Source organism: Bombina bombina, chromosome 3 (genome assembly GCF_027579735.1).
Source record: "Bombina bombina isolate aBomBom1 chromosome 3, aBomBom1.pri, whole genome shotgun sequence".
NCBI classification, from domain to species: Eukaryota; Metazoa; Chordata; class Amphibia; order Anura; family Bombinatoridae; genus Bombina; species Bombina bombina.
In genome coordinates this window covers 149,557,624-149,571,091 of record NC_069501.1, presented here as the reverse complement: position 1 = coordinate 149,571,091, position 13,468 = coordinate 149,557,624, and the positions used below count along the sequence as shown (strand labels likewise).

General features: G+C 39.6%; 1 protein-coding gene across 2 annotated transcripts in view; it reads left to right on the top strand.

Annotated features, from left to right (window-relative positions):
• The window catches only part of CXADR (CXADR Ig-like cell adhesion molecule), a 136,778-nt gene that overhangs the window by 38,678 nt on the left and 84,632 nt on the right, over positions 1-13,468 (top strand). For both annotated transcript variants that reach the window (XM_053706012.1, XM_053706011.1), the window contains exons 2-3: positions 11,813-11,982; positions 12,193-12,394. In XM_053706012.1, the coding sequence (XP_053561987.1) occupies positions 11,813-11,982; positions 12,193-12,394 (372 nt within the window). The remainder of the gene's footprint in view (positions 1-11,812; positions 11,983-12,192; positions 12,395-13,468) is intronic.

Sequence of the window (13,468 nt, the reverse complement as noted above, 5' to 3'; positions counted from 1 at the left end):
TTGTGTACGAGATCCATCCAGTTCCAAGAGAGGAACAGGGACAGAGTTTTTACTCAAATCTGTTTGTGGTTCCCAAGGAGAGGGAACCTTCAGACCTATTTTGGATCTAAAGATCTTAAACAAATTCCTCAGAATTCCGTCATTTAAGATGGAAACTATTCGTACCATCTTAACTATGATCCAGGAGAGTCAATAGAGGACTACAATGGATTTGAAGGATGCTTATCCTCACATTGTGATGCATAAAGATCACCATCGTTTTTCAGGTTTGCCTTTCTAGTCAGGCATTACCAGTTTGTAGCTCTTTCCTTTGGGATATCTACAGCCCCAAGAATCTTTATGGAGGTTCTGGGGTCGCTTTGGCGGTCCTTAGACCGCGGGGCATAGAAGTGGCCCCTTATTTAGACGACATCCTGATACAGGCGTCAAACATCCAAATTGCCCAGTCTCATACGGACGTAGTACTGGCATTTCTGAGATCACATGGGTGGAAAGTGAACAAGGAAAGAGTTCTCTATCCCCAATCTCAAGGGTTTCCCTCCTAGGGACTCTGATAGATTCTGTAGAAATGAAAATTTACCTGACGGAGTCCAGGTTGTCAAAGTTTCTAAATTTCTGCCGTGTTTTTTTTTTTTTTCATCCCATCCGCGCCCTTCGGTGGCTCAGTACATGAATGAAATCGGCTTAATGATAGCGGCAAGGGACATAGTACCGTTTGCACGTCTACATTTCAGACCGCTGCAACTATGCATGCTCAGTCAGAGGAACGGGGATTACACAGATTTGTCCCCCTGTTAAACCTGGACCAAGAGACCAGAGATTCTCTTCTCTGGTGACTATGTCGGGTCCATCTGTCCAAGGGTATGACCTTCCGCAGGTCAGATGGGACAATTGTTACAATAGATGCCAGCCTTTTAGGTTGGGATGCAGTCTGGAACTCCCTGAAGGCTCAGGGATAGTGGACTTAGGAGGAGACCCTCCTTCTAATAAATATTCTGGAACTGGGAGTGATATTCCATGCTCTTCAGACTTGGCCTCAGTTAGCAACTCTGAGGTACATCATACTCAGTCGGACAATATACACGACTGTGGCTTACATCAGCCATCAAGGGGGAACAGAAGTTCCCTAGCGATGTTAGAAGTCTTACAATAATTCACTGGACAGAGACTCACTCTTGTCTATCAGCTATCCATATCCCAGGTGTTGAGAACTGGGAGGTGGATTTTCTAAGTCGTCAGACTTTTCTTCCGGGGGAGTGGGATTTCCTCCGGAGGTCAAGACCAAGCAGGAGAGGGCTTTGGTGTTTTTGACAGCGCCTGCGTAGCCACGCAGGACCTGGTATGCAGATCTGGTGGACATGTCATCCTTTCCATCACGGTCTCTGCTTCAGAGACAGGTCCCTCTACCTCAGGGTCCTTTCAACCATCTAAATAGAATCAATCTGAGATGGACTGCCTGGAGACTGAACGCTTGATGTTATCAAAGCATGGCTTCTCCGAGTCAGTCATTGATACCTTAATACAGACATGAAAGCCTGTCTCTAGGAAAATTGAACATAGATATGGTGTAAATATCTGATTGTTATGAATCCAAGGGTTACTCATGGAGTAAAGTCTGGATTCCCAGGATATTATCTTTTCTCCAAGATGTTTTTGAGAAAAGGGTTGTCAGCTAATTTCTTAAAAGGGGACAGATTTTTACTCTGTCTATTTTTTTGCACAAGCGTCTGGCAGGTATTCTAGACGTTCAGGCATTTGGTCAGGCTTTGGTTAGATCCAAGCCTGTGTTTAAAACTGTTGCTCCGCCATGGAGCTTAAACCTGATTCTTAAGGTTCTTCAAGAAGTTCCGTTTGAACATTTTTTGTTCCATAGATATCAATCTTTATCTTGGAAAGTTCCTTTTGGGTAGCTAATTCCTTGACTCGTAGAGTCTCCAAGTTATCTGTGTTACAATGTGATTCTCCTTATCTGGTCCTTCGTACGGATAAGGTAGTCCTGCGTACCAACCTGGGTTTTTTCCTAAGGTGGTATCTAACAAGTACATCACTCAAGAGATAGTTGTTCCATGCTTGTATCCTAATCCTTCCTCAAAGAAGGAACGTCTATTACACAATATTGGACGTGGTTTGTGCTTTAAAGTTTTACTTCCAAGCTACTACAGTTTTCATCAAACGTTCACCTTGTTTGTTGTCTATTCTGGACAGAGGAGAGGTCAAAAGACTTCAGCAGCCTCTCTGTCTTTTTGGTTAAAAAGCATAATTCATTTAGCTTATGAGACTGCTGGACAGCAGCCTCCTGAAGGGATTACAGCTCATTCTACTAGAGCTGTGGTTTTCACTTGGGCCTTTTTTAAATGTGGCTTCTGTTGAACAGATTTACAAGACGGAGTCTTGGTCTGCGCTTCATACTTTTCAAATTTAACAAATTTGATACCTTGCTTCTTCGGAGGCTATTTTTGGGAGAAAGGGTTTTTTACAGGCAGTGGTAACTTCCGTTTAAGTACCTGCCTTGTCCCTCCCATCATCCGTGTACTTTAGCTTTGGTATTGGTATCCCATAAGTAATGGATGATCCGTGGACTGGATACACTTAACAAGAGAAAACATAATTTATTCTTACCTGATAAATTTATTTCTCTTGTAGTGTATCCAGTCCACGGCCCGCCCTGTCACTTTAAGGCAGGTAATTTTTTCATTTGAACTACAGTCACCACTGCACCCTATGGTTTTTCCTTTCTCTGCATGTTTTCGGTCGAATGACTGAATATGGCAGTTAGGGGAGGAGCTATATAGCAGCTTTGCTGTGGGTGGACTCTTGCAGCTTCCTGTTGGGAAGGAGAATATATTCCATAAGTAATGGATGATCCGTGGACTGGATACACTACAAGATAAATAAATTTATCAGGTAAGCATAAATTATGTTTTTCTCCGTCCCCTGTTTTTAAAAAGCTGTCTTGTTGCTGACTTTCTGTGCATGACCAGTGGCACACTGTGCCTAAGGTAGAGGGCGCTATATCAACTCTAGCCACTATTCCCCTTGAGGATAGTTCCTTCTTTAAGTACCCTATGGATTAGAAACTGGAAGCTTACTGAAGAAAAATGTTTCTTCATCAGGGTTTGCAATGGCAACCAGTTGCTAGTCTTGCGAAAGTTGCTGGTGCAGCCTCTTATTGGTGTGACTCCTTGTCCGATCTAATTTCGGAGGAGACTACCATAGAGAAGATCCAGGATAGGATCAAAGCTCTAAATCTGGCCATTACCTTTTTATTGGTGATGCCAGCATGCAAGTTGTTCGGCTGGGAGCCAAATTTTCTAGCTTTGCGGTTCTAGCTTGCAGAGCTCTGTGGCTAAAATCTTGGTCTGTGGATGTAACATCCAAGTCCAAACTTCTGTCTTTGCCTTTTAAGGGCAAGACTTATTTGGTCCTGGCCTAGCTGGGATAATTTCCGAAATTATGGGTGGAAAGGGATCCTTCCTACCTCAGGAAGCGAAGGGTAGACCTAAGGGTCGCCAGAATTATAATTTTAGTTGCTTTCGCAACTTGCAATTTCAAAGGACAAAAGCCATCCTCCTCTTCCAAGACGGAGCAATCCAGGACTTCATGGAGGTCTAGTCAACCTTGGAATAAGGGGAAACAATCCAATAAACCTTCCTCAGTCAGCATGAAGGGGGCACCCCCGTTCCCGTTTTGGATCAAGTTGAGTGCAGGCTTTCCTCCTTTCAGTATGCTTGGATCCGTGATGTCCCAGATCCTTGGGCAGTGGAAGTAGTCTCCCAGGGATACAGGATATGATTCAAATCTTGTCCACCCAGGGGTAGATTTCTCCTTTCAAGGTTTTCTATAATCACAGATCACCACAAAAAAGTATATACAGCACCTTTCTAGCTTAAAAGTCCATGTGCAACTTGGGATAGGGTAGCTGCAAATACCCCATATAACTCACAGAAGGTAGAACAGACTCCCACAGCACCATTAAGTAATCATTCAATTTTTATTGAAACAAGGACATCCAAACTGACAGACGACATTTCGGGGGGCATGAGTAAGGGTTAAACACCCGAGGAGTCGTCTGTCTGTTTGGATGTCCTGGTCAATAAAAATTGGATGATTACTTCATGGTGCTGTGGGAGTCTGTTCTACCTTCTTAAGGTTATCTGTAAATCAGGTAAAGCGAGAGGCTTTCTTAAACTGTGTAAAGGATCTAGCTTCTCTGGGAGTGATTGTCCCAGTTCCTCTGGCGGAACAGGGTCAATAATTCTATTTCAACCTCTTCGTGGTTCCCAAGAAAGAGGGAACTTTTTGACCCATTTTGGACTTCAAGTGTGTCAACAAATTTCTCAAGGTTCCATCCTACAAAATGGAGACTTATACGTTCTATTCTCCCTTTGGTTCAGGAGGGTCAATTTATGACTACCGTAGACCTTAAGGACGCGTATGTTCATGTTCCTATTCACAGGGAACATCACCAATTCCTGCGGTTTGCCTTTCTAGACAAACCATTTCAATTTGTTGGCCTTCCCTTTAGCCTTGCCACGGCTCCCTGAATCTTTACAAAGCTTCTAGGGGCACTTTTGGCCATGCTCAGATCTCAGGGAAATGCGGTGGCTCCGTACCTAGACAATATCTTGGTTCAGGCGCCATCTTTTCATTTAGCAAGATCCCATACAGACTCTGTCTATTCTACGTTCCCACGGGTGGACGGTAAATCTGGAAGGGTGTTCCCTGGTGCCAAACACCAGTGTATGTTTTTTTGGAACGGTCATAGACTCAATGTCCATGAAGATTTTCCTGACAGAGGTCAGAAAATCCAAACTTCTTGCTTCTTGTCTTTCTCTTCAGTCCTCTATCCGTCCATCATTGGCTCTGTGTATGGATGTAATTGGTCTGATGGTTGCTTCCATGGATATTATTCCTTTTGCTCATTTCCATCCGAGACCTCTACAGTTGTGCATGGTCAGACAATGGAATGGAGACCACTCAGACCTCTCTGAGGATAGTTCTAGACGCCCTGACGAGAGAGACTCTGTCCTGGTGGATCTCTCAGGACCACCTGTCTCAGGGCACATGCTTCCTGAGACCATCTTGGGAGATTGTGACCACGGATGTCAGCCTGTCGGGCTGGGGTTCTTTAAAGGCTCAGGGTCTTTGGACTTGAGAGGAGTCTTCTCTCCCAATAAATATCCTAGAGTTGAGAGTAATCTAACAGCTTGGCCTCAACTGTGTTTGGTCCGGTTTATCAGATTCCAATCGGACAACATCATTTCTGTGGTGTATATCAACCAACAGGGAGGAACTCTGAGCTCCTTAGCTATGAAGTAGGTGACTCGCATTCTTCAGTGGGCGGAGTCTCATCATTGCCACCTTTCTGCCATCCACATCCCAGTGGTAGACAGCTGGGAAGCATATTATCTGAGCAGGCAGACTTTTCATCCAGGGGAGTGGGCCTTTCATATGGAAGTATTCTCAATGATAACCCTCAGGTGACGACTTCCAGAGGTTCCATGGTACGGGTGAAGATCAAGAGATCCGCAAGTAGCTCTGATCGACGCTCTGGCGGTTCCTTGGGACTTCGGTCTTGTGTACCTGTTTCCTCAGTTTGCCCTTCTTCCTCAAGGGATAGCTCATAGCAAACAGGATAGGGCGTCAGTGATCCTAATCGACCCTGCCTGGCCTCGCAGGATCTGGTTTGCGGATCTGGTGAAGATGTCGTCTTTCACCTTGGAGGTTGCCTTTGAGGAAGGACCTTCTACTTCAGGGACCCTTCTTCCACCCAAATCTAGATTCTCTGAAGCTCACAGTTTGGAGATTGAACGCCTACCGTTGTCTAGGTGCGGTTTTTCTGAGAGGGTCATTGATACCATGTATTAGAGATGTGGATACAGCTCCAACAAGAGGCTATGGGATAAATATACTCACAGGAAGATATAAAAAAGTTATAATTTAATAGACAATGCTTAAAACAAATGGCTAATACTTAGCTCTATAAAGAAATTATTTACATAAATATCTTATACAAAGCTATACAGATAATTCTGTACATAAAATTCAGAAAATTGCTCACAGGAGTAGCTCAGAGGCCGTTAGGTGTAAACATATAAATGAATAGCTCACAGAGATAGCTCAAAGGCCATTAGATGTTAAACATATAAATAATCAAAAAATACAAGAGATCCCTAGGACTGAAGTAATGGCGAATTGTCGGTTGAGCAATACACTGTATCAGGAGTGTAAGCTTAGAAACCATCAACCAGATGGATAATGAAAGATAATAATAAACATATATGTATAAATAAGTGCCTGAGAATTATGTGCACCAAAAAATACAATCAAAAATATAATCAAAAAATTATGTGGTGTGAATAATGCCTGTGCACTGCAGTGCAAAAAGAAAGATCAATATAAATGTGAAAAAATGGTGACAAGTGTGAGTGAATACAAATACAATTTGAAAAAAGGGTGCTAGTATGCAACTAATACAGTATATACAATGCTAGAAGTGAAGACAATAAATACAAACAATAAAAACAATAAAAAAAATTAAAAAATAATTGTTGATCAACAAATGTTAGTGAAGAGTAATAAAAAATAAAAAAATGGGAAAAAATAGGAAAAAGATGGAAAAGTGCAAAAAGTGTTCCTCCAAAAGGGTAGCGACTAGAACATATCCAAATCCCAATTGATATCCTAGATCTTTAAGTAGATAAAGTTGCCGGTCGAGCTCTGTCAGCTATCGGCTGCTCCTATGGTATCCTAATAGTGTCCCTGTAAAAAAGTTCACAACATAGTGTATCCAATATAAAAATAGGGTAGATATTAAAATAATGCTTACCAATATGTCAACGCGTTTCTGCCCTCAAAATAGGGCCTCTCAAGACTTGAGACAGGCCCTATTTTGAGGGCAGAAACGCGTAGGAGCAGCTGATAGCTGACAGAGCCCGACCGGCAACTTTATCTACTTAAAGATCTAGGATATCAATTGGGATTTGGATATGTTCTAGTCACTACCCTTTTGGAGGAACACTTTTTGCACTTTTACCATCTTTTTCCTATTTTTTTCCCATTTTTTTATTACTCTTCACTAACATTTGTTGATCAACAATTATTTTTTAATTTTTTTTTATTGTTTGTATTTATTGTCTTCACTTCTAGCATTGTATATACTGTATTAGTTGCATACTAGCACCCTTTTTTCAAATTGTATTTGTATTCACTCACACTTGTCTCCATTTTTTCACATTTATATTGATCTTTCTTTTTGCACTGCAGTGCACAGGCATTATTCACACCACATAATTTTTTGATTATATTTTTGATGCACATAATTCTCAGGCACTTATTTATACATATATGTTTATTATTATCTTTCATTATCCATCTGGTTGATGGTTTCTAAGCTTACACTCCTAATACAGTGTATTGCTCAACCGACAATTCGCCATTACTTCAGTCCTAGGGATCTCTTGTCTTTTTTGATTATTTATATGTTTAACATCTAATGGCCTTTGAGCTATCTCTGTGAGCTATTCATTTATATGTTTACACCTAACGGCCTCTGAGCTACTCCTGTGAGCAATTTTCTGAATTTTATGTACAGAATTATCTGTATAGCTTTGTATAAGATATTTATGTAAATAATTTCTTTGTAGAGCTAAGTATTAGCCATTTGTTTTAAGCATTGTCTATTAAATTATAACTTTTTTATATCTTCCTGTGAGTATATTTATCCCATAGTCTCTTGTTGGCGCTGTATCCACATCTCTAATATTTGCCAATTTTTCTCTGGGGGTTGGTTAGGCCCTCTGTTTGGATATAGCTTGGGGTATACCTCAGCGCTTAGGTACTATCCCTTTATCTCATTGATACCATGTTTCAGGCTCGTAAGCCTGTAACTCGCAAAATTTACAAAAAGAAAAAGGGGGTTTGCTCATCTACTAATACTTTTCAATATTCTACATTACAAGATATTATGCTAGTAAGGTGCTGCCTGGAAAAGATTTATATATGAAAATTGTATATAGAAAAGTGGATTGACCGAAATGAACATCCAAAAGACCAGGGGTATAGCATACCGACTATCTAAAAATATTCACAGGGACAGTTTAGGTAATTACAAAAAAAAAAAATACTTTGATCATAAATATGTAAAAACGAACATGCATATATACAAAAACATGGAGACAGACAAACAAAACACATGGGCCCCTCACAAAAGAGCATAACTAGCCGGCTTAGAGCGTTTCATATGGTGCACCATAGTAGTTAAAGTTCAGCATATATAAGCATAAGCTGGGTTTTAGTAGCATTTAGCACTCAAAGCAAGCAAGTACCCAAAGCATAAACTACATATGTACAGACCAGACAAAGTGTCCACATGAGCACCAAGGGAGATAAACAGGTAAAAGTCAGACAGAACGCCGTTAGCAACCGCCAACTCCACCGGTCAGACCGCCGTCCGCATACAGCCAACTCCACCGGTCTAGGATGAAATACCTGTCCCTGCTTGTTTCCGGTGTCCTAGGGTATAACAACTCACTCCACTTCAACAAGGTCACCAAGACCCTGTGAATATTTTTAGATAGTCAGTGTGTTATACCCCTGGTCTTTTGGATGTTCCTCATTTCGGTCCATCCACTTTTCTATATACAATTTTCATATATAACTCGCAAAATTTACCATAAGGTGTGGCGTAAATACCTTTTTTGATTGGTGCGAATCAAGGGATTTCTCTTGGAGTCGGGTGAGGGTTCCCTGCATTTTGTCTTTTCTTCAGTCAATACACTGAAGGGTCAGATCTCTGCAATGTATATTCTTTTGCATAAACATCTGGCAGACCTGCCAGATGTTCAATCTTTTTTTCAGGCCTTGGTCACAATCAGGCCTGTGTTTAAACCTGTTGCTCCTCCATGGAGCCTTAATCTTGTTCTTATAGTTCTGCAGCAGGCTCTGTTTGAGCCTATGCACTCTGTTGATATTAAGTTGTTCTCTTGGAAAGTTTTTTGTTTCTCCTCGCTATTTCTTCTGCTTGCAGAGTTTGAGCTTTCGGCTCTGCAGTGGGATTTCCCTTGCCTTATTTTTCATGCGGATAAGGCGGTTGGGATTTCTTCCCAAGGTAGTGTCGGCTCGCAACATCAATCAGGAAATTGTTGTTCCTTCGGTTTTTCCAAATCCTCCTTCTCAGAAGGAACATCTGTTGCATAACCTGGGTGTTGTGCGTGCTCTAAAATTTTATCTACAGGAAACTAAAGATTTTCGGCAATCTTCTGCCCTGTTTGTTTGTTTTTTCTGGTAAGCGTAAGGGCTACTCTTTCTCTCTGGTTGTGAAGTGTTATCAGGTTGGCTTATGAGACAGCTGGACAACAGCCTCCTGAAAGAATTTCGTCTCATTCCACTAGGACTGTCTCTTTCTTCTTCCTGGGCCTTTAAAAATGAAGCTTCTGTGGAACAAATCTATAAGGCGGCTACTTGGTCCTAGTTGCATAATTTTTCCAAATTCAACAAATTCGATACTTTTGCCTCAGCTGAGGCCTCTTTTGGGAGGAAAATTCTTCAAGCGGTGGTGCCTTCTGTTTAGGTCCGCCTGTCTTGTTCTCCCTCCCTTCCATTCTGTGTCCTCTAGCTTGGGTATTGTTCCCACCAGTAATTAGAAGGGATTTGTGGACTCTCCGTGCCATTTTGAAAGAAAACAACAAAATGTATGATTACCTGATAAATTATTTTCTTTCCTGGCATGGAGAGTCCACGACCCGCCCTTATTTTGATTTGACGGATTTTTTTTGTATAAACCTCAGGCACCTCTATACCCTTGTCATCTTTTTCCATATTCCTTCGGCTGAATGACTAGGGGTTTATGGGAAGTGGGAGTGATACTTAACAGCTCTGCTGGGGTGTTCTTTGCCGCATCCTGGTGGCCAGGAGTTTAATTCCCACTAGTAATTTAGAATGGATTTGTGTACTCTCCATGCCAGGAAAGAAAATTATTTCAGATAAGCATAATTTTTTTTATATATATTATGGCTCAGACAGAGCATGTCATTTTAAACAACTTTCCAATTTACTTCTATTATCTAATTTGCTTTGTTCTTTGGGTATCCTAGGTAGGCTCAGCAGCTTTAATGCAAGCTGAGCTAGATGCTGGTTGGTGGCTGCACATATATGCATCTTGTAACTGGCTCACTTGATGTGTTCAGCTAGTTGCCAGTAGTGTATTGCTGCTCCTTCAACAAAGGATACAAAGATAATAATGCACATTTGATAATTTTAAATACAAAATGTGTTTCATGTCCATTTTAACTATCAAATCAATGTATTATGTAGTCTAAAAAAAACTCTAATAAATTTAACACATTTTTTTACCTCTTGCCTTCCTGAGGGGTAATTATACCGGCATATTTTGAAAATACACCTAACAGGATTGGTGCCTGAAACTGAAATGAGAGTAAACTTCTTTTTTTTTTTTTTTTTTTTTTTTTTTTTTAAACCCAAAGTGATTAATCTGCATATAAATAATCTTTTAGCATTATCTCAAAATGCTAAAGAGAATATTTATTTTTTTGGATAGCGCTGTTCTGATCCCCCCTGCACGCCCTGACAAGAGTAATTGTTTCTTAACATTGTGCTGATTTTCAGACTCCTAACCAAGCCCCAAAGTATCAGATATATACTGATGTCTACAGATTCCTTCCTTGTTTGTGTAATCTGTCTTTTCATATGTGGGGGGAGGGTCTGCTCTTTCTGCTTTCCCTGTACCTTTTAAATGGGTGTCCCAGTCTTACCTAATCAACAGTGCTAAACTGTGAGCTTTCAAGAACGTTTTTAAAAGGCTGCACTGGATTTTAGATCAGTATCTGTGCATATTCTTCCTTATATTAGTGTCTATTATATGCAGTTATATGAAAATTGGTGTACACTGTTCTTATAAAGTTTTATAGTAGTAATTTGTAGATTTAAAGGGCTTAGTTGCCAGGCCCAGTTTTGTGTTTAGTGTCCATTAAAACTACAGCACTTTTTGAGAAATCCTCTTGAACCACCGGGTAAAATGCATCAATGGTGTTTAGAGAAGCAAATATCTACTTCTATTAGGATATTCATTTTTTTTATTTTTACTATTTTAAGTAAAAAAAAAAAAATGTTTCTGAATGCTTCACCATTTTCACTTGTTTATTGATTAATATGCAATTTATACTACACTTTTATTAGTAACTGAATCTCATTAAAATCATATCTCTTTTGAATAGAAAGATATTGAAATAAGCATTAAAACTTGTGCTATCCTCAGACTTAAAGGGACACAAGTCAAAATTAAACTTTCATGATTCAGAAAGAGCAAACAATTTAAAAAAATTCACTTCCATTATTTAAATGTGCACAATCTTTTTATATGCAAACTTTGAGGCACCATACCCTACTGAGCATGTGCAAGAATATATGTATATGCATTTTGTGATTTGCTGATGGCTGTCACCTGATGCATTTAAAAGGAAAATAGAACTAACTTTAAAATGTGTTTTAAAGAAATCTACTACTCATTTGAAACTCCTAAGTGCTTTTGCATTGTGTTTTTTTATTATGCATTTACTGATTATGATATTCTACTGAGTTTAGTGGTCCTTTAAACTGAATTCAATATAAATCCTGTAAATCAACTCTCAGATATTAAATTTTGCCTTTTTTTACGTTACTTTATTTTTTACTATCAAATGTAGTATTCCGAACAGTAAAAGTAAAACAACAAATGGCCAGAAATGTTACAAACAATTAGAACAAAGGAGTTAGTCTGGGTTACTGACTCCCCCCCCCCCCCCTCTTCGTTTAGATTCTACAAGAGCACTAACCATTGATCAGCTTGGTCCAACCACGTATGAAAAGGCTCAAGGGGACAAAGTTACTTTGGAGTGCAAATATGAATTAGGACCAGATGATACTGCAACATTAGACATAGAATGGACTTTAGTGGCACCTGATAGTAAGAAAGAAGATACACTGGTATGTATGTTTTGTATTGTCTGACATTTATTTTTTTCAATAAATACATTACAAAATATTCTCTCTCTTTTTCTCTCTTTCGTTCGTTCGTTCTTTCTCTCGTTCGTTCGTTCTTTCTTTCCTTCTTTCCTTCTTTTCTTTCTTTCGTTCTTTCTTTCTTTCATCTTTTTAATTGTTTGTCCATTTTAATTGCATATTTTTTTCACCCAGATCATTTTGTTAAATGGAGACAGAGTATATGAAAAATATGAAGAACTGAAAAATAGAGTGCACTTTATCTCATCTGATCCTAATAGTTTGGATGCATCAATAGAAATTATTAATCTGAAATCTACAGACACCGGAACATACCAATGCAAAGTAAAGAAGCTCCCTGGTACAGGAATAAGGAAGTTTACATTATCTGTGTTTGGTAAGTATATTAATCACATTTTTAATTTACTTTTCAGTTGCAATTCTATCACAAAGAAGTTTTTTTTTTCAGTGCAGATAGCGGAAGTGAAATTACATCTGATAAGTACCTTACTGAAACTTGTAGGACAGATAAACACAATAAATAGAACTACCCCTTAAAGGAACATTTCCCTCCATATAAAATGTACATTGTAATATGAATGCATGAGTTTTGCTATAAAAAAAACTCTGACTTTTCCTCTCTTCACTGAAAGGCTGTAGTGCATACGATGTACTGAAAGGGATTTGAGATAATAATAATACAATGTTCTAAGGTGGTAGAAATGTTTTTTATTGCAATATTGCTTAGACCCTGGAGAGGGGTTAAATGGACAGTCTGCTTGAAAATGTCTGTTTAAAAAAAGATAGCTAATCCCTTTATATAAACCATTCCACAGTTTTGCACAGTCAACATGGTTATATTAATATACTTTTTACCTCTGTGATTACCTTGTATCTAAGCCTCTGCAGACTGCCCCCTTATCTGTTCTTTCTCCAACATAGGTGTGTCCGGTCCACGGCGTCATCCTTACTTGTGGGATATTCTCTTCCCCAACAGGAAATGGCAAAGAGCCCAGCAAAGCTGGTCACATGATCCCTCCTAGGCTCCGCCTACCCCAGTCATTCTCTTTGCCGTTGTACAGGCAACATCTCCACGGAGATGGCTTAGAGTTTTTTAGTGTTTAACTGTAGTTTTTATTATTCAATCAAGAGTTTGTTATTTTAAAATAGTGCTGGTATGTACTATTTACTCTGAAACAGAAAAGAGATGAAGATTTCTGTTTGTAAGAGGAAAATGATTTTAGCAACCGTTACTAAAATCGATGGCTGTTCCACACAGGACTGTTGAGAGGAATTAACCTCAGTTGGGGGAACAGTGAGCAGACTTTTGCTGCTTGAGGTATGACACATTCTAACAAGACGATGTAATGCTGGAAGCTGTCATTTTCCCTATGGGATCCGGTAAGCCATTTTTATTACAGACAGTAAATAAGGGCTTCACAAGGGCTTTTTAAGACTGTAGACATTTTCT